This window comes from Typopeltis vanoorti, chromosome 7, assembly GCF_054136105.1.
Source record: "Typopeltis vanoorti isolate ZY-2024b chromosome 7, IOZ_Tvanoo_1.0, whole genome shotgun sequence".
Classification (NCBI taxonomy): Eukaryota; Metazoa; Arthropoda; class Arachnida; order Uropygi; family Thelyphonidae; genus Typopeltis; species Typopeltis vanoorti.
In genome coordinates this window covers 92,009,134-92,035,199 of record NC_143555.1, presented here as the reverse complement: position 1 = coordinate 92,035,199, position 26,066 = coordinate 92,009,134, and the positions used below count along the sequence as shown (strand labels likewise).

General features: G+C 36.0%; 1 protein-coding gene across 1 annotated transcript in view; it reads right to left on the bottom strand.

The window, feature by feature from the left end:
• Nucleotides 1-26,066, bottom strand: part of Ufsp2 (UFM1 specific peptidase 2) — a 245,905-nt gene that overhangs the window by 113,060 nt on the left and 106,779 nt on the right. Inside the window, exon 7 of the mRNA XM_090396020.1 lies at nt 13,520-13,622. Coding sequence (XP_090252146.1) covers nt 13,520-13,622 — 103 coding nt within the window. The remainder of the gene's footprint in view (nt 1-13,519; nt 13,623-26,066) is intronic.

Here is a 26,066-nt window from a genome sequence, read left to right as displayed (position 1 = left end):
TCAAAATCCTACCAGCTGCTCTATTGTTAAAGATTTATCTTGATTTATTCTCTTTATTCACTTGCTTTAATCTCATTCTTATATCTAGGATTGTTTCCTCTTCGGATACTGGCAAATTTATATTCTGCTGTGCCAGCCAGTATCTTATAGCAGAAAAGATCCTTGCTCAGGGAGACAATACTAGAGTCTGAAGATTACTTACACAATATCTTACTTAAACTGCCGTACAGATTCAGATTATTGCAGTCGTGACCTAAATCCATTATTATATTCAGTCTCTAAATCCTTCCTGCTAAAATAGGTTCTATTTTTATAAGTGGTAAGTTGGAATCGTAATCAGGCATGACTCAGGTTCAGGTAAACATGACAAGTTTATTTGAATATCTAAAACAGAATACAAAATTCATACACTCAATACTAAATAAAACTCGAATTAAGAGGTTAACACTTTCTAAATTAATTAAATCTTATAAAGCATGCTAAACACAGTAACTGCATATTGGGATAGATAGCAAATAATATGAGGTGAAGCTAAATACCTTGTAGTACTACTCACAAGAGAAAACTAACAAACATTCTAACGTTACTGAGATACTAAATTCTACTATTCTTATCGCATCAGGTTAATCCTATCACATACAAAATTACAAAAGATCTCTTCCAAACAATTCTTACTCACAAAGGAGGTTAACCTTCTAAATAGAGACTGTCCACAGAGTTCTTTAGAATACAGTTCTTAATTTCACATTCGCAAACAATATTCTCTCTTCTATAGTTAAGATGAAAAGCCAAAAGGCTAGTTTTCTTTTTTTTTTATCAGCTTAATTCTCTCTTCTAATGAACTTTCACACAAAATTAGAGTAATTGCACCTTACCGAGCTTCTTCTGCGTTGTTCTGCACCACGTGTACGTCTGGATACTTCTCATCTATTGGCTGTCCATACGCCAATGTAGGGGTTACGCTATCTTCATTCCTTCTGCTGAAAACGGTCTCAAATCTTTGCGTTTCAGGAACAACTTGATGGGACTTTTCAGCGACGGCTTGATTCTGCTAGGACTGGAATTTTTACTTTTAGCTTTGCATAGAATCCTACTTCATTTTAAGGACACTTGCAGTCCGACATCTTATTACAGCCCCCCCCCCTACGCAAAACTGCCTGCTAACTTCCGAACCACCAAAACAGGAAAACGGTACGACCAGAGAGAAAGAGTTCCCGATACGGGCTCAACCCCTTATATTCTTCTATAGAGCACCCTCTTTTTCTCAGTCCCCTTTTTGCACACGACCCTGTTTTTCTTTTCACTCCTTTGGGTTCATCCTTTGCTTTTACGATGCTGTTTTGCTTGGATTCACAGAATACATGGCAACGCAATTTTCCGAGTAAGCTATAGCCACTAGCGTTACGCTGTACACGTGTAGCTTTATGCCTTCCGGGAATTATTACTTAGCAACTTTTTAGATTTAAGCAAAGCAAAGGATGAACTCTTTGGGTTCATCCTTTGCTTTTACGATACTGTTTTGCTTGGATTCACAGAATACATGGCAACGTAATTTTCCGAGTAAGCTATAGCCACTAGCGTTACGCTGTACACGTGTAGCTTTATGCCTTCCGGGAATTATTACTTAGCAACTTTTTAGATGACTCGCAGTAAATTTTACATAGCTTAAGTGAGACTTAATTTTAAATCAGATTATCTCTCCTTTTAGACATACTTAAAAATGAAATCTTAATATAATCACATCAGCTTAAATATAAGGCACTTGAAATAAAGAATATAAATTTCACATAAAATTGAAGGTTTCACTTTTAATTACAGCTGATGTGCATGTATTTCTCTTTGTCAGCAAGTTTTATATGTTAGACTCTAAATGAATGATTTCTTTCCAAGATTCCTTCATTTAGGATCTAACAATGTGTATGTAAGATGCTAAAAATATAATATTTGCATCTGTCTTTTGCAATATTTGTTGTGTATGTTTTGTATTGAATATAAATACAATAAATATTATAATAATATATGTCTATATTACGATTTTTTTTACGAGGGGGCCGTGAAATATTTTAATTTTTCCAAAGGGGGCCCTGACATACAGAAGTTTGGGAAGCACTGTTCTAGGCAACTAATTAAGAATGCTGCTGGTCAGTAATCAGTAATAGTGTTGATCACAACGAGAAAAACCAAGGATCTTTGCGAGTTCAATAAAGGACTTATTGTAGGTGACTGGCTGAAGCCACAATTTTAAAAACAGCAGTGCTGACTGGTTTCTCAAAAGGTGAGATATCCTGGGTGTTGAATCGGTAGAAAAAAACCTACATGGCTTGTCTAAGAGGTGTAACTGTGGTACTAATACAGCCTGTCAGGAACTAGATTGCTGTTATCTGAGATGACTTGTATGGACAAACAGAACTTCATTTGTGCAACAATTGACAAACATTTAATAAAGGCTGTTCCTGATCCATATCTCACCAAATTGTGCACAGGGAATTGAAGAGGATCAGTATTGGTATTTTATGTATAGGCATGCTACAAAATAAAAATTTCTAATTCAGTGGCCGGTATGTATATAATTAAATAGGTAGTGGCCAAAGTACAGAGCCTTGTGGCATACTGCTAGTCACAGGCCTTCTCCTGGACTCTATTCCAAAATAAGCTGCTGTTTAGTATCTCTTAATCAGTCACCCTGTTATTCACATCACCAACTTCATATCCATCCCCATTTATTGCAATTTATGTATCAGAATTCCATGCAGTATCATGTCAAAACTTTTACAAAGTCCATCAACATCATATGTGTGTTGTCATTACCTTTATCCAACTCAGCTGTCACTGTATGATAAAAAAAAAACAGTATCCTTCACAAAATCATGCTGTCCATACATTATTCCATTCCAAGATTTTTCCCTTAAACACCTTCTCCAGTAATAATTAGTTGATTATTTTATAAAATGATCAACTAATTAATTTTATAAAATGATAAAACAATGCAAATATTTTAAATGCATGTATTTATCAAAAAAAATGTCAAGTGTTTTCCCCATTTTGGAGATTAAGCTTGGTATTAATAAAAGCTTAGAACTCCTTTCAGAAATCAAAAAAAATTATTATTGTCGTTGCTTTGATGATGTTTCTTAAAACAAGGACAAAAATATTAGTGCAGTTGACTGCATTAAAATAACTAATTAATCTCTCACATATAATTCCAATCAAAACATTTGTCATATGGTCTTGATCACATCACATCTGGATTATTGCATACAGATTCAGTTACTTGGATTTTGGAAAAGTGAAATATTGGAGTGTCAGGAGGAAAAGTGATCAAAGTAATATATAAGTATGGAATATCAGTTATAAAGTCAGGAGAAAAAAGCATTTCATATGAGTTACGTAGGTGAGAGGAAGACTGTTATGGAATGTTTTTCATATGGAAAACCTTGCCAACTCTACATTAAACTGGTTAATGTTATTTTGAATCAAAAGCCCTTACATTCCACATCTTTACATAATTTTTTTGGGATGAGGTCATTCCAGAAAACTAGAAAGATATGAAAATAAAGAAAGTGAGAGGCAGATTTCTTGCATGAAGAGTGGTAAGTATAATGACGTTACCAAATTCAAGACAAGGTATAACGGACATAATGTAATGATAATATTTATGGAAATTAAGATTGGTGTTTTGATTATTTGGTAAACAAACATAGGGCACCTAATAGCTCTGAACTATGAGATGGTAATGGTAGACAAGACATTGTTTTGAGAGCTTAATATGTGACACCTTTTCTCTAGCACAGGTGAAAACTGAAAATGATAAGTGTACCAAAAAGTATTTTCCATAAGAGAGTACCAGAAGGGTATGGGGGTCATGTCAAAAGTGAGATAGCAGAGTGATGAACGGCATTTTTTTTTTTCATGTGAATACCAACTCATAAAAATGTAAATGTACATTAATATTAGTATTATGATAGACTAAGTGTTAGATAATCCAGAAACTCTGCCCAAAAAACTAAACAAAACTTTTCAGGTAACTTTAGGCCACCAAAAAACAGGATGGATGTGGTCTCACACAAGTGATGAAATTCATGTATCGCCTAAAGGTATTCACAAAACATTTATGTCCTTGAAGAGTGGGAGATAACAAAAAAGAAGTGGCAAAAGATAAATACACGATAAGCATCTCAAAACTGTTTTTCTGGCGTAAAGATTAAAGATGTTAGAGACACTTTTAGAATGCAAAGAGGGAAAGAGTTAATGATTTTGGCAAGTATGAATGAGAAAGATAGGAAAGACTTATTGGAAAAAGAAAGAAAAAAAAGTGAGAGAATAAAGATTATAAGCCTGTTACCACAGTGATAGGAGTGAACAAAGAGGAAGGACCATGATTACAAATAAGTGAATGCATAGGTTATGTAGGGGAAGAATGGCATTCAGTTTGCAGATGTGTAAATTTGATAGATAAAGGGCTTGCCAAATCTAAGTTGCTTGGGTCAACCAAATCTAAAACAAGTTATAGATTTGGTTGATAGGTTGACTTCTTACAGACAAGAAGTCCATAGGATTCCATACCTTACGTCAAAGGCATCTCCGAACGTCTTTCAAAAATTATGAAGAAATACAATTTTGCCACTACTTACAAACCTATCAAACAATCTATAACTTGTTACCTTCTCCTAAGGACAAACTCTCACCTCTGACGTTACCTGGGGTTTATAAGATTCCATGCTCCTGCAAATTGTCTTACTTTGGTCAGACAGGTAGGTCTGTTCAGAAACGCATCTCGGAACATCAAGATCACGTTAGTCTTTTCAAACCGCAGAAATCTGGTCTCTCCCAACATGGAGTTGAAATCCAAACCATAGGATCCCTTGGGAGAAGTCGAAACTTTTACACAGATCTTTATATAAATATGAACGTTTATATAAAGAAAGAGCTAAAGCCCTACTACATAGACCAAATTTAAGCCGCAATGGCATTCTTACCATTCCTAAAGTATGGGAAATTGTCATACAAAATTGTGTAAAATAATCTTTATATAGATCAGATCTTCACTTTACGACAAATAGCCGAGAAAGCATGGGAATATAACAAAGATCTGTATTTAAGTTTTGTCGATTTGGAAAAGGCATATGACAAGGTGCCAAGAGAGAAGCTATTCAATACGCTGCAGTTATATGGTGTCAATGGGGCATTATATCAAGCAATACTTAGTTTTTATTTGAGTTGTAAGTCAGCAGTTAGAATTGAAGGAAGTACAGGAAGATGGTTTAATGTTAAATCTGGTGTGAGACAAGGATGTACATTATCCCCTCTGTTATTCATTATCTATATGGATCACATTATGAAGGAAAGTAGTATTAAACCTGATATCAAAATTGGAGATGTTAATGTCAGCTCTTTGCTTTATGCGGATGATGTTATACTTCTAAATAAATCCGCTACAAGTCTGCAAGATTCTCTGACTAAATTGAATAGCTGTTGTAATAGATATGGTATGAAGATCAGCAATAAAAAGACAAAGACAATGAAAATAGGCAGAATCATTGAAAATGTCAACTGTGTTGTGAATGGAGAACCTGTGGAACAAGTAAAACATTTCAGCTACTTAGGCACAATTTTTAGTGAAGATGGTAAATTAAATATAGAAATAGACAACAGAATCAGCAAAGCTGGTATGGCGGGAAGTCAATTGAATAAATTCATATGGAATAAGAATAAAATTAGTCAGAACACTAAATTAGCTGTATACAAGACAGTGTTCAAACCAGTTTTAACTTATGGATCTGAGAGCTGGATCAGAAGTAAAACACTTGACCAAAGACTAGAGACCGCAGATATGAGAGTCCTGAGAAAGATTAGAGGCGTGAACAGATGGCATCAATGGCAATATCATATTAAAAATGAGGATATTAGGAAAGAACTTGACATTGTCAGCATCCAGGAATGCGTTAGCCGAGCTAATCTCAGGTGGTATGGTCACTTAAATAGAATGGGAGAGGAAAGATTAGCAAAACAAGTGTTCTCTGCCAGGTTGGCAGGAAAACGATCCAGAGGAAGACCAAGATATAGGTGGATTGATACGGTACAAAGTGCCTTAGACGATAGAAATATAAGATCTGATAATGTTGGAATCTTGACAAGTAACAGACTGATTTGGAGGAAAATTGTAGATAGGAAGTTAGTAATGATGGAAATTTTTCATGTAGTACTGTCATATCCTGTACACCCCTTGAGGGTACATGGCAGGAATTTGATGATGAAGATATATATATATATATTTATTGAAATTCCATTGTACTCATGTGCCCTAACTGTATGTTATTCGTAGTATTGTTTGAACTAATGTACTGATGATGTCCCAAGATACTTGGGATGAAATATTTACAAATTAAATAGTCATTACTGTGGTTAGTACGTGTGTTTTTTAGTAATGCTTATGCAGTATTCACCTGGGAAGTGGCAGCTATGTGAAATATTCAGTTATGAAGTGAATGGAGGTATATATATGGAACAATAAAGCCAGTGATTATGACAAACATAGAAAGCTGCTTGGAGTAGTGCCATGGCATAAGAAACTGCAAGGAAGAATGTTATTCTTCTGAATTTTGAATGCGGGTAGCAGTGTATATGAAATGGTCATAGAATGTTTTCAGAAAAGCAGTATTAGACTTCATAATTATAAATTAAGATGGATAAATCAGATGGCAGTAAAATGAATGAATAATATCATAAACCAAGAGCTGTAAAATAAATAAATAAATGAAAATAAATAAAGCATATTATGGATGGAATATAAAGTGGAATGTAGTCAACAAGCTCATAAGTAGCACAAAGAACATGGCAGAGGGAAGAGAGATGGATGAATAAAGAGATTAAGCATGCGATACAGAGAAAAAGGGCATTGTGGAGGCAGCATAAGAGAAGTGGAAGTAACCAATTTCATGAGGTCTACAAAGACTAGGCAAGGAGGGTGACTTGGTTGGTGAGAGTAGTTAAAGAGAGGTATGAACAGCAGTTAGCTAATGAAGCCAAAAAGAATCCTAGGGAGTTCTTTCGATATGTAGCCAGCAAAAGAAAGAATGATTATGGAAGGATGACATTGATTGCAGGAAATGGTATAAAGACAGCTGTTGCAGAACGGTTGGTGGAAATACTTTAATGAGCAGTTCATAAAGATCTTTCAATCTTGTGAATGTGACTACATGGAGAGATTGAGAGCAGTTGATGATGGGGAGGAGAGACTGATTGTAAGTGAGTAAGAGGTGTTTGGGAAGTTGAGTGAACTAGATGTAAATAAGGCTGTGGGAATTGATAATATATCACCACGTATTCTGATGGAATGCCAGAGAGTTGACAACTGTCTTGACATATTTTTTTAATACGAGTCTTGCACTTGGTCAATTGGTCAAGTTCCTTAAGAGTGAAAAGAGGACAATATTGTGCCACTTCATAAAGGAGGCGATTGAACTCAAGCATCAAACTATAGACCTATCTCTGTGTCAGGTGTTGTGGTTAAGTTGTTGGAGAAGCTTGTGAGAACTAGGATCCAGAGTTGGGTTGACAACAATGGTATAATCTTTGATGAACAGCATGGATTTGCTAAAGGGAGGTCATGTTTTAGTAATCTACTTACTTATTACAATAAAATGACTGCTTCCTTGGACAGAGGAGAAGGATACACAGTAATATACTTGGATTTCGCAAAAGCTTTTGATAGAGTACCTCATGATAAGTTGACAGTCAAACTAGAGCAGATGGGGTTGGATATTAGATTAGTGCATTGGATTGGAGACTGGCTACCTGATAGGTATCAACAAGTTGTGTATAGGGGTGCAATATCCAGGAAAATATAAAGTCACTAGTGGAGTGCCTCAGGGGTCTGTTTTAGGGCCATTACTATTTAACTTGCATATTAATGATATTGGCAAAGATTTGGATGGAGATATTCAGTTGTTTGCAGATGATGCAAAGTTGGGACGAACCATAAAGAGTAGTGAAGATGCTGTGGCCTTGCAAGAAGACTTGAATAAATTGACTGATTGGGAAAGCAAATGGGGATGCGAGTTCAATGTTGCAAAATGTAAGGTTTTAAAATTTGGAAAACAAAGATGGGATGCAGAATTTATGCTTGGTGAGAATATATTGTTGGAGGTAGAGGAAATAAGAGATCTGGGAGTGATAGTGGATAAGGATCTAAAATTTAGGGGACACATCGCCAAAATTTTGAAGACAACACAAAGACTTCTGGGAATGATGCAGAGGACACTGACGTGTAGAAGTAGGGAGATTCTTGTTCCATTGTATAAGGCTTTGATTAGGCCACACATGGACTATTGTGCCCAGATTTGGTCACCGGGTTTTCAGAAGGATGAAGAGATGTTGGAAAGGGTCCAAACGCGACTGACTAAGATAGTTTCTGACCTCTGGAATGTTGAGTATGAGGAAAGATTGAGAAGATGTAATTTGCAGAGTCTGGTGGAGAGAAGGAAGAGGGGAGATATGATAGAGACCTACAAGTTGGTAAGGAGTTGTTATAAGATCAATGGTGGGCATTGATCTTATAACAACTAACAATCTACAGAGAATAATGGGAGATCAGGGAAGAACCAGAGGTCATCCCTGGGAACTGTATAAAGAGGGTGTGAGTAGGGGAGTGAGGGGCAGGTTTTTTTCATGCAGAGTTGTGAATGATTGGAATGCCTTGCTTGGTGTCTGCAAGGAGTTTGAGTGTGTTTAAGACACAGTATGATGAGATGTGTGTGTGTGATAAAAGGACCTCCTAGATGAGTCTTTGACTCCATGAGGTCTTGGGTAATAATAATAATAATAAAGAAAGCAAATTAGATGATGAACAGAAATTAACCAAGCAGGACAAAGGCCTGCTTTGTTAATTTCTGTAAAAAGGAAGAAAGGAAGGATAACTTTAACGAATGAAAGAAACAGAAGAAATAGTTGGAGTTACTGAATAAATGATCACTTTGTCAGGTGCAGATAATGCAGTGACTGATGTGAGAATGCAAGCAGATGAGCTGAAAATGCTTGGGGATATTACAACACCTTAATAAGAACATGATTAGATGAGACAATGTCAGTGTATCATACATACATACATACATACATTTCGTATGGGATGGATTTGTGCAAAAAGTAAGATAATATCAGAAAAAAAATGAATTTATATTTTTTATATAAACCCATTTTTTAATATAATTTATACCGCGCGGTTAGCCTAGTGGCTATGCGCTTCGCAACCATGCTTGGGGAAGGAGTGTCCTAGGTTCGATTCTCGTCGGTCGTGGACGTGAGGAGCTGAAGGATCTTCCTCAGGCCATAGGATACTCTGGGGCATAAGGCTGACCACCTTATCCTGTAAACGGAGTGAGGTCCGATGATCAATGGACCCTCGACACCGCAAGGTAAATGAGGGTATAAGGAAGATGAGATGAGATGAGATATATATATATATATATACACACACACATATATATATATGTACATATATACTAAAACTAGATACTAAAAATCACAAATTTAAGTTCAGATTGTCTCTAATCCATTGGACTGCATCCAGGGTAGCTTGGAACAGGTCCATCAATGTGTCCTTAAAACTCCACAGTAACATGTTGGGGATTGATGCAAACCCCACTTGTACATCATGGTAGCACATCTGGCATGGCCTGTCCTCAGGAAGTTGAGTGTACTCCATTGTCGTTTGGGCATATCAAAGACAGGGATCTCTGTTGTGGGGTCTGTAATGACATGTCCATTTTTTATTGTTGAAGTAAGAGGGTGATTCTTCCATTCAATTTCTGGAGAATATGTATCTCGTTGCTGATTTTTCCAGATTGGGTTGTGGGACTTTAAGCGAATAGGTGGTAGATTTTGGAGATCCTCATGGATGGGTAAGTTTTTATTTCCCATACATTTTATCCACTCTCTGTTAGCAGCAGCTTTCCTCGTTATGTCTGGTGATATGTTAGTAGCCACTCAACAGGTGTAGACTTCATGCAACCCGTGATAATTCTCATGGTAGCGTTAAGTTGCACATCGACCTTGCTGACATGATGACTCGAATATTACACTGGAGCACAGTATTCTGCACAGAATACACTAGGGCATGGGCAGTAGATTTTAAATTGTTGGCTCCTGCCCCCTAGCCTGAACACACAAGCTTCTTGATGATATTATTCCTAGGTTTAGCTTTTGGCAGACATTTTCCAGATAATTCCTGAAGGTTAAAGAGTGATCTATGGTGACTCCGAGATATTTTGGGTTGGGGTTATGTTTCAAAGTTTCTCCTTTGAATGAGACCTTCGGCAGTTTATCAACTTGATGATTGTTCAAGTGAAATGTGCAAACTTCAGTTTTAGAGGGATTTGGGCAAAGACGCCATTTGGTATAATAGTTGTACAGAACTTCAAGGTCAGAACTGAGCACAGTCTCGGTCTCTTTCAGGTGTTTAGTCTGAGTTGCCAATGTCAGATCGTCTGCATATGTGAACTTTTGGGAGGAGGTTTGTGGCATGTCACTAATGTATAAATTAAAGAGGAGTGGTATTAGCACAGAGCCCTGTGGTAGTCCATTTTTTTAGTACTTTAAAGGGACTACTTTTACCATTCAGTTGTACCTTGAATTTGCGTTTTGATGTCATGCGCTTTAGGATGTTAATCATCTCTGGGTCTTGTATTATAGTTGCAAATTTCAGTTTGAGTCCATTCACCCAAACTGTGTCGTATGCAGCAAACAGATCTATGAATGCTATTGAGGTTTCGAGGCCTTTTTAAAACCAGCTTCTATATGTATAGTAAGGGCAAGTACTTGATCACAGCAGCTGCAAGAGTCTCTGAATCTGGCTTGTTCATTTGGCACTATGGCATTAATCAATGGGTAAATTTGATTATAGAGTAATCATTCAAAACGTTTATAGGGAATACTTAGTAAAGATATTGGTTGATAGTTGCTGCATCAGTAGACACTTTTCCAGGTTTTAGAATAGCTATGACTTTGCTCCTCAGGAATTCATTTGGGATGTTCCTGCTTTCTAGAATTTTACAGAAAAACTGCAAAAGCCACTTATGAGCATTACTTCCAAGATGTTTAATGAACTCAGGGTATATACAATCCAGGCCTGCTGCTTTGTTATTTTTCAGTGATTTAATTAGTTGAATCAGTTTGTCTTTGGTGAATGGCATTGAGAGGTGGTTATTTTGTTTGACACTTTTATAAACAAGGATATATTTGGTCCTAATTTCTTTAAATAGGATGCACTAATCTTTATGTTGTTGGATGTTTGCTGGATTCTAGTTGCTATGTCTTTAGAAGTGATCTCACTGATTTTCTGCTTAAAAATTGATGCTGTTCCGAGTTTTCGGAGCAAGATCCAAGCCTTGCACCTAGAGTGGGTGAAGTCTAAATTTTCAGTTGTGGTTTTCCAGGCATTGTTGTTCGTTAAGCATTTCTAAAATTCTTTTTCCAATTTCAGGATCTGGATCGTTTTTGTATCTTTTGAATAGTTCCTCAGTTTCAGGAGACCAGCATGGGATGTACGGTTTCCGGAACCTCTTGGTATACATTGTTTTGCAGCACCTATCAGTACTCCTACAAAACGTTTGCCATTTTTGACTTCAGGATGGATCCAACGGATGTTAGATTCAATTTGTTCAGAGTACTGTTCCCAGTTAGCTTTGCAAAAATTCCATCTTGGTCTTTCCACAGATTGTATATTTGGGATTTGTGTTCCTATAATGACTATAACAGGTCTATGTTGAGATCCTGAAAAGTTTTCAAGTACTTTCCTATCAGTAGGTAAAAGGTTATCCTCGGTTTTACAAGTGACAAAGCAGAGATCAGGGTTTGAGTCGTTCTTCCATTTACCTGATTTACAAGTTCCAGAGTCTTTTGCATCAAAAACCAGTGATAACCCAAGGCTTTCACAGCCCATTCCATCAGTCTAGTACCGTTGATATCATTTCTACTATAGTCCCAGGAGTAATGTTGACTGATGAAATCTCCTATGTAGACTGCTGGATGTTGGTGAGCAGGAATAGACCAAATTTGTTTTGGAGGTTTGTAAACTGACACTATGGTTGTGCCAGCTATCTTTGCTATGATGACCTCAATGTTATTATGATTACAGAAGGTTAGTATTTTGCACTTTTCCATGTTTTCTCGCACATATATAATAGAACCATATATTGTGTATTATGAAAAAGTGTAAGACTACTGGGTAGTGACTGACTAGGCCATTTAATTTAAGACAACACTAGGAGATGAAAGAAGCAAAGATATAAACAAGGTTCTAAGACAGCGATCTCAGAAGTAGTGGCTAAAGTACTGGAAAAACTGATAAAGGTCAGAATTCAGGAATGGGTACATAGTAATATGATGTCCTTATGGGGGGGGGGGGAACAGCACAGTTTTGTGAAGGATATGACATGCCTTAGTAATTCACTCACTTTCTATAATAAAGTGGCAGCTGAGTTCAGGGACATCACACCATAATAGTACACTACTTTGCCAAATGCGTTTAACAGAATAGCATATTTATCATGTAAACTGAAACCCATGAGAGTGGATTATGAAGATGGTGACATGGATATGAGAGTGGCTAAAAGAGCGATATCAGAACAGCAGTACATGATGGAGCAGAATTAAGAAGGCAGCTGACTAGTTTGTAACACAGCTTTACACCACATACTTTGTATACTTTGTAAGTTAATGATACTGAGATGATTTGCAAGAGAATAATATTCAGCTGTCTGGATCTGGGACAGTGATGATGCAAAATTTAGAAGAGTAATAGTTAATGAAGATAATGTAAAGAAGGCAATGTAGAGTTAGGTGTCTCAAAAAATTATTGTTCAGCGAGAGAAAGGAAGTGTAAAAAAATCAGAGAAACTATAGATACCAAGAAGATGCAGGCAAATGTGTTTGTATGTGCGTGTGTGTGTGTGTCTGTCTGCACGTGTGCTTGCACATGTTTTGAGAATATATTGCGCAAATAAGCAATATAATAGATGGATCACTTGGATATTGAAAAAAAAAAAAAAAAAACATTAAATAAGTATGGATAAGAAAGTTATTATTCCTCTTAATATGGCTATGATATGAGGAAGTGGTGGAGAGGATCCAAAGACAGGTGACTAAGATAAATGAGGAGGTTGGAATATTTCCTATAAGAGAGAATGAAAGTTCGTGAATTACAAATTTTGGTTCATAATTAGAAAACGAGAAATATATTAAAAACATAAGCTACTGGGGGGGGTGGGGAAGACAAGGGGTTATACTTGGATGCTGATAAGGATGCAATTAGTAAAACTGAGGACTTTTTCTTTGAAGATAATGAGAGAGAGATAGTGTGTGCACACACACAATATATGGAATAGGCTGCATGAAGGAAGCCAGGTGCTTCTTTAATGAATGAGTTAAAAGGTGAAATAGTCTGCTAGCAATTATTCATGCAATGATAGGCCCTGAGTGAATAATGATCATTATGAATCTAAATATCAAGATAAAAACTAAATACCTAAATTTGCATCATCAATTCCAAAAGGATACACAACTGTCAATGGGAATGCACAGCTCTTTGGCCAAAAATGATATGGTACTGGAGTGCAGCAAGTCAAGCCCTGTAATGAAAACAATAATAATTATTATTTCAAGATCTGCCATGGATCTGTAGACTCAATGCAGGAGGTTGTTCCATTCCATATGCAGTGATGCCCATCATACAGTTTTCAATTTTCTCAGTATCAGCGTGCGTGTACACACACACACACACACACACACACACACCCACATTTTTCACCTTCATGCTCACAACATCCACAAAATCTTGTGAAGCAATTTTAAGACAGTGCAGTGTGAGGTAGAAGAAAATAGATGAAATATTTAGTAGGATGTTGTAATGGAAGGCAGTGAGAAAGAAATGTATAAGCAAATTGACACAGCAAATAAATTAAAGGATAACACTGGCCAACAAAAAAATTTTTTTTTCCTGCTGATTATGATCTGACACTTGTTTTTTTTACTAATTTGGGTGCGCTGATTTCAAATATCAAACCCATTTTTCTCTATCACGTCAGGTTTTTCCTCGGTGGCATTTTCTTTTTGCTAATTTGTAAGTTTTTGATAGTTTTAAGGAGGCAGTAATATTTAGAGGATCAAAAAAAATCGATTTTTTAATATTATTTTCTAAAAGTATGTACTTTTAAAAATCTGTTCCTAACTTTTTATCAAGACATTCGAAAAATTCCCAAAGATATAGCCTATTATTCAAAGCAGTGCGTAGATCACAATCGGAGCGCTCACCGCTCTCGCTTGTTAGTAAATGAATAAATGCATAAGAACCTGCAATGGCACGTACTGGTGCTTTGAATGCGAGATAGGCCGATAACCGACCTAATACATTTAGGTGATGAAAAGTAGGCGATGACAACTGCCTAAAACAAACGAATGCTATATGCATCATAGTGGACAAAGAACGATCGAAATCATCAATCGTTAATCGATCGTGAAAGTATGCACTTATAACGTTTCAATAAAGTCTCTGGTTTTTTTTGTCTTGTTAATTGCATGTTAGTCGGTAGTGATGAAAATACATCATGTCTACTACTCGAAAATGTGTCAATAGCGTAGATTCCTTCTGCTACATTTGTGGCAGCTTTACTGTTCCCAGTCAAAGGACAAATATCACTGATTTTTTTAAGAAAGTGTACTTTGCATACTTTGACGTAAAACTTGCATATCAGGACAATTCATGGGCTCCAAATAAAGTGTGTAAGTCATGTGTAGAAAATTTATGACAGTGGAGCAAGGGAAAACGCTAAAAATTAGCTTTTGGCATTCCAATGATTTGGCATGAACCGAAAAATCACGTAGATGATTGCTATTTTTGTTTAGCTCAGACTTCTGGTTATAATAAGAAGAATAAGAAAAAAATTGTGTATCCAAATCTCGACTCAGCAATTTGGCCAGTTGCTCATTCCAATGAAATAGCCGTGCCAATTTATAAAGGACATCCTTTACTTGAGAACGAGCATGATCGGAATATGCCAGATGTTCTTGAGGAGCAAGACCCGGATGATGATTTAGACAATCATCATCATCATCAAATTCCTGCCATGTACCCTCAAGGGGTGTACAGGATATGACAGTACTACATGAAAAAATTACATCATTACTATCAATTTTCCTCCAAATCAGTCTGTTACTTGTCAAGACTCCAACATTAGCAGATCTAATATTTCTATCGTCTAAGGCACTTCGTACCTTATCAATCCACCTATATCTTGGTCTACCTCTGGGTCATTTTCCTGCCAACCTGGCAGAGAACACTTGTTTTGCTAATCTTTCCTCTCCCATTCTATTTAAGTGACCATACCACCTGAGATTAGCTCTGCTAACGCATTCCTGGATGCTGACAATGTCAAGTTCTTTCCTAATATCCTCATTTTTAATATGATATTGCCATTGATGCCATCTGTTCATGCCTATAATCTTTCTCAGGACTCTCATATCTGCGGTCTCTAGTCTTTGGTCAAGTGTTTTACTTCTGACCGAGCTCTCAGATCCATAAGTTAAAACTGGTTTGAACACTGTCTTGTATACAGCTAATTTAGTGTTCCGACTAATTTCTTTCTTATTTCATATGAATTTATTCAATTGACTTCCCACCATACCAGCTTTGCTGATTCTGTTGTCTATTTCTATATTTAATTTACCATCTTCACTAAATATTGTGCCTAAGTAGCTGAAATGTTTTACTTGTTCCACAGGTTTCCATTCACAACACAGTTGACATTTTCAATGATTCTGCCTATTTTCATTGTCTTTGTCTTTTTATTGCTGACCTTCATACCATATCTATTACGACAGCTATTCAATTTAGTCAGAGAATCTTGCAGACTTGTAGCGGATTTATTTAGAAGTATAACATTATCTGCATAAAGCAAAGAGCTGACATTAACATCTCCAATTTTGATATCGGGTTTAATACCACATTTCTTCATAATGTGATCCATATAGATAATGAATAACAGAGGGGATAATACATCCTTGTCTCACACCAGATTTAACATTAAACCATCTGCCTGTACTTCCTTCAATTCTAACTGTTTACAACTCAAATAAAGACTAAGTATTGCTTGATATAATGCCCCATTGACACCATATAACTGAAGCGTATTGAATAGCTTCTCTCTTGGCACTTTGTCATATGCCTTTTCCAAATCGACAAAACTTAAATACAGATCTTTGTTATATTCCCATGCTTTCTCGACTATTTGTCGTAAAGTGAAGATCTGATCCTGACAGCCTCTATTTGGCCTGAATCCAGCTTGTTCTTCACCAAGCTTTTCTTCCACAATTCTTCTCAACTGTTTCTCAAGTATACTTGCATAGATCTTGCCAGGAACACTCAGTAGGGAAATACTTCTGTAATTCTCACATGCAGTTTTATTTCCCTTTTTATATATGAGTACTATGAGAGCTCTACTCCAATCATCAGGAATTCGTCCCTCTGTCCAGGCTTTCTGAACTATGCAGTGCAGCCACTGTAAGACATTTATGCCACCATACTTCAGCATTTCTGGTCGAATATCATCTACTCCTGCTGCCTTTCCACATTTCAAGCCTTTGATGGCTTTTTCTACTTCAAGTATGGATATGTATTCCTGACTGCATGCCTGGTCAGTGTTTTTTACCACTGTGCTGTCATCACTGCTTGTTTCATTTAGCAGTTTTTCAAAGTAATTACTCCATACTTCAAGGATATCTTTTTCTCCTGTTTTCATGTCACCTTTATCATCTCTAACTCCTTTTACAGCACTCTTTCCTCCATTCCTAAGCTTCTTCAGCAACCTCCAGAATATTTTGCCACCATCTTGATATTTATTTTCTATATTCTTGCCAAAGTCCTCCCATGACTTTTGTTTAGCTAGTTTTACACAGTGTTTAGCTTTCTTACATTTGTCTCTGTATTCTGAAAGAGTAAAAGCTGACTTATTTGCCAGGAACTTTTGATATGCTTTCTTCTTTTCCTTCACTGCCTCTTTAACTTCCTGTGTCCACTAGGGAGTTCTGATTTTTTTATCCTTGCACACAACCTCATCACATGCCTCTCTGGCAGAATCAATCAATGTTTTCTTCAGAGTTTGCCACTGAATCTCCAAGGTTTGATTCCTGTTCTCAAACTCTTTCATTTTCTTTTCAATAATCTTTCTGTATTTTAGTCTACAGTTCACATCTGAGAGCTGATCAACTTTTATTCGCTTTAAAACTTTCTTACATGTTATTCTTTTCAATATGAAATTCAATTTTATCCTGCACAAGACTAAATAGTGATCACTTCCAATTTCAAATCCTCTGTACACTCTGGTGTCCTGCACCAGGTAGAAAACATCACTATCAACAATAACATAGTCAATGAGACTTTTCTTATTCCTTGCCTCTTCTCTCCATGTGAATTTGTGCACATTTTTATGTTGGAACATGGTGTTAGTAATAACCAGTCCATGTCCTGAGCAGAAATCCAACAGATATTTGCCATTATTATTAGCTTTGCTCTTTTCTCCAAATTTTCCGAAAATATTTTTGTATGTCTCACAATCATTTCCTACTCTGCTATTTAGATCCCCAACAAGGACCAACTTTTCCTTTTTCATTGTGTCAGTTGCTTTTTCTAAAGCCTCAAAAAATTCCTCCACTTCTACCTTAGTAGAACCTTCTGTGGGACCATAGGCACAAATAAGTCTCATTATCCAGTTTCCCATTCCCATATTTGCCCACATTACTCTACTTGAGACTGACTGCCATTCAAGAAGATTAGCCTCGTATTTTGTGTTGAATACTATGGCTACTCCTTCTTTTCCTTGATTGTCATTGCCTGAATATAACATTTTGTATTTATTGCTCAGAAAGATCTCACCAGTTTTGGTCTTTTTTGTTTCAGTCACCCCTATTATGTCGATCTGGTACTTATCTAATTCCTCAGCTAGCTCCTTTTCTTTGCCATTCAGGCTTCTTACGTTGATAGTACCGATCTTTAACTCTGGTGATGTTGAGTTGGGGTTTGTTTTCAGATTTGTTCCAGTAGCTGACTTTTCGCTGTTCGCCCTGGTTCCCTGGCGAAAATAACAAGGGCCTTGTTTAACCAGGCGACGCCCCAGCCGGCATGAAATTTTGTCATGTTGTACCATCATTTTTTATTTTGGTTTAACCAATAAGAATACAATTTGGTCGGCTAAATCCCAAATTGCTAGCCCATCCTCGTTTGTTCAGTATCAAAGTAGATACCCAACAGGGTGCACCACGAGAAGGTGAGGATTGGACATTAGGTCAAAAGCCCTGGTCGGTTCTCCGCATTCCTTTAAAGGCTATGTGGAGGTCTCCTCTCAGTTATACAGCTTTGACCCTTAAGCACCCCTGATTTAGACAATGAAAATTTAATTTCTAGTTCTGGACCGCAACGTTTTACACAAGCGGAATTGAATGACTTAGTAAGAGATTTGGGCCTATCGAAGGAATCATCGGAATTGTTAGCTTCAAGATTAAATGAAAAAAACTTACTGGAGCAAGATACGAAGATAACTTTTTATCGTAGCAGGGAAAGTAATCTTGTACAATATTTTAAACACGAGTGTGGGTTTGTTTACTGTAACAATGTGTCTGATTTACTAACTGAAATGAGTGTTGTACAATATCATCGAAATGAGTGGCGTTTATTTATCGACAGTTCAAGCAGAAGTCTCAAGTGTGTCTTACTACACAATGAGAATGTATATGGCTCAATTCATATTGGCTATTCAGTACACTTAAGGGAAACATATGAGGACATTAAAAAGGTTCTGAAGTTATTAAAATATACAGACCATAATTGGATCATCTGTGTGGATCTTAAAATGGTGAATTTTTTATTTGGCTTTCAAAGAGGATATACAAAATTTCCGTGTTTTCTATGCTTCTGGAATATTCGAGCTAGAAACCAACACTGGAGTCAGAAATATTGGCCTCTTAGAATATCCTTAAATGTTGGAGAACAGAATGTTATAAATCAACCTTTAATCAACAGAGAAAAAATCATTTTTCCACCTCTACACATCAAACTAGGTCTTATGAAGCAGTATGTTAAAGCTTTAGATTTACAAGGTGACTGTTTCCAATACATATGTGAAAAATATCCACGACTTAGTTATAAAAAAATTAAAGCCGGTGTATTTGATGGACCGCAAATTAGAACTCTTTAATGAGAGACCCAAATTTCATCAACTCTATGAACGAAATTGAGAAAGAGGCCTGGACTTCATTTACGATGATTGCGAATAATTTTCTTGGAAACAAAAAAGCGTGCAATTACAAAGATCTAGTGGAAACAATGCTTGAAAATTTCCAGTGCCTAGGTTGCAACATGAGCATAAGGCTTCATTTCCTAGACAGTCATCTTGATAGATTTCCCAAGAATTTAGGTGCTGTAAGCGATGAACAAGGCGAAAGATTTCATCAAGACTTAAAAACTATGGAAGATCGGTACCAAGGAAGATGGGATTCTCACATGATGGCCAACTACTGTTGGAGTATTCAAAAGGATTGCCAAAACAGAACACACAGCAGAAATTGCTACAAACAAAAATTTATTCCCTAAAACTCATGTGTAAGTAAAATTGTTATTTTTTTATAAATATTCTTGCAATTTTTAATGAATATTGTTAAATAGTTATGTATCTAATTATCGGCCTCTCTCACACATTCAAAGCGCCAGTGCATGTCATTGCAGGTTCTTACGCATTTATTCGTTTACTAACAAGCGAGAGCGGTGAGCGCTCCGATTCTGATCTGCGCACCGCTTTGAATAATAGACTATATCTTGGGGAATTTTTCGAATTTCTTGATAAAAAGTTAGGAACAGATTTTTAAAAGTACATACTTTCAGAAAATAATATTAAAAAATCGATTTTTTTTGATCCTCTAAATAGTACTGCCTCCTTAAAACTATCAAAAACTTACAAATTAGCAAAAAGAAAATGCCATAGAGGAAAAACCTGACATGATAGTGAAAAATGGGTTTGATATTAGAAATCAGTGCGCCCAAATTAGTAAAAAACAAGTCTCATATAAAAGTCAGCAAAAATTGTGTTGGACTGTGTAATCAGTGTGGATGATTTTAATTATTGTAATTAAAAACTGACACATGGCAAACATAAGAGGAAAGTTGTTCTGTTAGCACAGAAAGATAAATTTTTATATTTATTATGTGGCAATATCAATAGTGTATACCTGAGTATTGAATTTTTGTATGTGATGGTTGAGATTGGTACACAGAATTCAGCTGAATGTTAGATTATACAGTGATCAATTTCAGTGTGTTTCTTTGTGGATGTTCGTTGACCTGAGAAAAAATGATAGAGAGAGAGAGAGAGAGAGTGAAGTCAGTTACATAGATCGGCATGATCATACAAATAATGTGAATGTTTTGCAATTTTGAGAATGATATGCTGACATAATTAATATGTATGCATGGGAAGATATTAAGGATATCTATGTGGAGGGTTGAATAAAGGAAGTGAGTGAGTATGAAGAAAATGTGACATGTTCATAAACTATGAGGCTTCTTTGAATGCGAGTAGTGGAAGGCAAAAGAGACAACGGCAGACTATGAGTGTAGGCATAGAAGAAACAGAGAAAGAGAGTGCATCTCACGGTAAGATAGAGTGACTGATTGCAACATAATAGCATGAATGGCAGTGGAAAATAGAGTGCAATTATTTTTCGATGCTACTTCTTATGCTGATGGTGAATTCTATCTATCATGAATTCTCATGTTGTTGAGTTAGAGCTTGTACCCAGTAGCAGCTGTTTCGATATTATATTCACCCTGGTTTCCTGATGAAAACAGCAGAAAGGGGGGGGGGGTTAAACAGGCAATGTCCCAACACACATGAAATTTCGTCATGTTGTACCATCATTTATTTTAGTTTAAGCTAATACAGAATACAATCCCAAATATTTAGCTCATTATTAAGGCACATAACTACTAATGGAAGAACATATAAGAAAGAAGAAGAGTCTTATTGACTATGTTACTGTTATTGTAGTTATCTTAATTCTGGTTGATATTAAGTCATCACTATTAGTTTTGAGAAGGATAAGAACAAATTTCATATTGAAAAGAAAAACATGTACAAAAGTTTTACAAACAATCAAAACTTAGCATCTTTCAGAAGTGCAAAGACAGGAAAATCTCAACTTCATGGTGGATACTGGAAGTTAAACAGGCAGTGATGGAAAAACAAGAAAGCATACTGAAAATTCTTATCAAGTATCATATTCATATCTAATTACACATCTTCCCAATGGCATTCTTTCTATCTCAGTTTATCCACCCACATAGGTAGATACATACATACACTTTCTGATCATCTTCCCCTTCTCAACAATATTGAGATGGCTACAATGCCAAAGAGATCAACAAATTAACTGTTCTTCTCATCTCCTCACATTCCTCTCAACATGCTGACTATAGTAATGTAGTCACTGTTCCTTATATCTGTGGACCTCAGAAAAAATAGCCACAACTCTAAAAAAGTAAAATCTCTGCATGGCATTCAAACCTTATCTAAAGCTGGTTATCCTGATCTGCTCTCCGAAAGATCCTCTACTTCCTCTATCAGTTCCAGGTGTTTCAAAGTTCCTTGTTCCTGCAACTTATTATGGTCAAATTGGGAGATCTGCTAACATCTGCCTAGAAGAATATAAAAAAATACATCTGTTGTCATAAGTATGATCAGTCAGGACTTGCTGACCATGCCTTGGATACCTTGCACAGAATAAAATGGTAAATAAACTACTATACTTCACCACAAAAAATACAAATTTGTAAGACTTTTTTTAGAATTAAAAAAAAAATGACCTAATCTTAACAAATATCGTTGCATTAAACTTCACGAGATTTGGGAAACCTTAATTCTTAGGATTCCACTCAACATAGCTAAAACTAGCCAACAGCATAGAGGGCACCCTTCATGAGGCTTGCAGTGTAATCATTTCCACTTATTGTTTGTGCAAATTTGTGTGTGTTTTTGCAATTTTAATATTATTTCCCTGATGATGATGTCTCAGTGACTAAGATGAAATATTGGAGTGATTACATGTGTTGTTTAATTATTTATATGTGTTGCATTTATTCCATTAAACCCTATAACAAGTCATATCAAGTAAGTCAAAGTTAACACAAAGAAAAATTTAAGAAAGCAAATTTGTATACAAATATACAAAAGTGTCATGAAGATGATAAAATGTTCTGGAGGCAACTGAAAAAGTAAAATCGAGGATGATTACTGTAAAAGGAATGGGAAATGATAATGGTTTGCTGAAAACTGAAGATTTTCTAAATGTCTGAATTAATCATTTTGAAAGATTGCTAAATGAGACAAGCAAGTGATAAAGCAGTAATAGAAAACATCCAAGATGAATGCAATCAGGAGCACATTATCGAAACTTGAGGTAGAAAAAGCCATCAAAAGCCTGAATGTAGAAATGCAACTGGAATAGTGATATCTGATTGAAGAAAAATTTATCAGAAAACAAAAAGTTTTAGAGTGGCTACACTGCATAATTCAGAAAACTTCCTCAGAAAGGTTGAATTCCAGATGATTGGAGCAGAATTTGCAGAGTATTCAGGTATAAAAAAGGGAAACAAAACTGAATGTGAGAATTACAGAAGAATTTCCCTACTAAATAGGGAAATTCTTCCAGATATGATTTATGCAAGTATATTTATGAAGATGCTAAAAAAAGTGGAAGGGAAACATGGAGAAGAACAGATAAGTTCAGGAAAAATAAAGGTTGTAAGGATTTTCACTTTAAGATGAAAAAGTTGATAAATTATGGAGATATAATAATGATCTATATTTATCTTTTGTAGATTAGGAAAAGGCATATGATAAGGTGACAAGAGAATAGCTGTTAAAAATAATACAAATGTAAATGGGATATTATGCATAACCTGTACTTGTGAGTCAGCAGACAATTAAAGGAAGTAGAAAAAGATGACTAAATATAAAATCAATTATAATGCAAGGATACACATTCTCTGCTCTCTTATTCATCATCTATATTGATCACATTATGAAGGAAAGTGGCATTAAACCTGATACAAAATTTATTATTATTATTATTATTATTGCAACATGACATCTCCAAGGACTCATCATGAGAGGGCACACTATTCTAAATTTGATTTGCCATCTTCAATAAAAATTGTACCTAAATAGAAGAAATAATTTACTTATTCTTTATGCAGTTCATTGAGAATGCAGGTGAGAATATTTCCTGTGTTCCACATTTTTCATGTGGGAAGTTACCATACTGTTTATTATTTGTTTAGCAAACATACCATATCACTATTACTTTATATGGAGTAAGACATAAATTAGTATACCAGAGCTCAAATTACTTAATTTATATATCTGAAAGATATTATTTTTTATTATTAACAGCAGATCTCAATGAAGTCAAAAAACATACTGGAGGAGGTCCACACTCATGCAAAAAGATCCACTAACTGTGAACTGAACCCATTCACAGTTTCTGCAATTACCACACTTTCAGGCAATGCATTCTACTCACCAACCATTCAAAGAACCTACTCCTCGTTTCCTTGCTAATACCCTCCTTATACAGTTTCCAGGATGGCCTCTTGTTCCCTTTATAAAAAATCTCTACATCAATCTGGTAACACCCCTTACCAAACGTACATTCTCAATTATATCCCTCTCCTTCTAATCACAAGTTTCTGCAACTTGCCCTCCCTCCATCTCTCCTATTCTGATATTTCATAGATCCAACAATGACTTAGTGAACCTTCTGTGGACCCTCTCCAATACATCCTTTGAAAAGCAGATGACCAAATCTGCACACAGTAGTCTATATGTGGCCTGATCAAATCCTTATACAAGGTAACCATAACCTCTTTGCATCTATATGTCAATGTCCTCCTCATTATCGCCATAATTTGTTGTGGTGTTCTTACAATTTTAGCAATGTGATCCCTAAACTTCAAGTCTCTGTCCACCTCCTTTACAATTTCTCCATTAATTGTTGTTGTGGTGTTCTTATAATTTTAGCAATGTGACCTCTAAACTCTAAAGTCTCTGTTCACCATCACTTCCAGATCTCTTCCACTTCCTTTACAATTTCTCCATTAATTATATCATAATCTTTCCACCAAATTTCAAGACACTGCACTTTGAAACATTAAACTGATAACTTCCCTCACATAGTCTACTGGAATCCTCCTGCAAAGCCACAACATCTACTTTATTCCTCATAGTTCTTTCCAACTTTGCATTATTAGCAAACAACTGCTAACAATATCCCAATATCCTTGCATACAAGTTAAACAATAATAGCCCTGAGACAGACCCCCAAAGTACTCTGTTAGTGACTTTCCTTTTTTGAGATATTACTCTCATATACACAATCCACTGATATCTATCTGACAGCCAATTATCTATCCAATTCGCTAGTCTCTTATCCAATCACATTCATTGCAATATAACTACCAGCTTGTCATGTGGCAGTGTATCGAAATACTTTGAAAAATCAAAGTATACCACTGTATATGCATCTCCCTTATACAGTGAATTCATCAAGTTGTTGTAGTACATAAGCTGATTGATGAATTCACTGGATATGGTGTCAAAGAGAATTCTGCTATTATCATCCCAATTCTTAATCCTGGTCTTCACCATCCTCCCTAACACCTTAATCTTCAAATACACAAGCTGGCCTATAATTTTTAGCCTTAATCTTATTCCTCTCCCCTCCCCACTCTCCTTCTGTAAAATGAAACAATTTTTCCCACTTTGAACTCCTCTGGGACTTATCCAGTTGCAAGACTTGTGTTAAACAGGTGTCAAGGGTGTTGTTATTTCCCTAGAGCATTCCTTCTAAACATGTATTGATATGCTCTCAGGTCCTACTGCCTTATTGGCATTATGTTTACTTAATTTCTCATATACCTCCTGCTCACCCACCATCAATCCTTTCTCCACCATAACACCTCTAAATTCCAGCTTCTCGTGATGATGTCTTTACAAAGATAAAATACTCTGATAAACTTCTAATTGAATACTTCAATTATGAAAGGGGGGGTTTTCAGTCCCCTTCATAGTTGAAGGGGGAGTGCTGATAAATACATAGAACAAAAATTATATTAAAGCAACTCTTCTTATATATCGTAAAAGAAAAAGAACAAATTATTACAATTTGATGAAACATGGTGGTTAAAGGGTTTTAAGATATGTTCTTTCTTGTGGTTATATATCAGTTGCTTTAATATAATTTTTGTTCTAGGTGTTTATCAGAACTTTTCAACCTCCCTCTTCATATATCCTCTGCATCAGCTACCAATCTACTGCTGTCATTAACATCATCCTGCCACTGTTATTCTTTCTTTTACTTGCACATATCGAAAGAACTCACTAAGACTTTTCTTGGGTTTGATTTTCTAATTTCTGCTCATGCTCCACTTTTGTTGCTTCCACCTTCCTGGACTGCTCTATGTACCTTTTCATGGAAATGATTATTACAAAGATTTACCTTGTGTTGCCTCTACACAGAGCCTTCTTCCTGATTTCATGATAAATCCCCTCATTCATCCATTCTGTTCCTGCCTTATTTAGCATCTTCACATTTGAAATGCACTCAGACACTGCTGCAGTTAAACCATTCTTGATCAATGCCCAAAAGGTATCTGTCTCCTTTACACTCAACTCCTCTTTCCATGTATAGCTCTTAGTTGCCTCCTAAGCTTTTCATAATTACTGGCTCTGTAGTTCCACATAAATTCCTTCTTCACAGAAGTTCTCATATGACTGGAAACAACTGAGATGATCACTTCATAGTTCACTCTCACCAACTTGGGGAAGATTAGACACATTGTTCAAAATCATATCCTCTGATGATATAATCAGATCTAAGCCTCTCAACCTTTGTGTGCCCTCCATTACACATTGCCTAAGAACTCAAGAAATTCATTTTCCTTATTTCTCTTCATTCCAATCAGTATCACCATA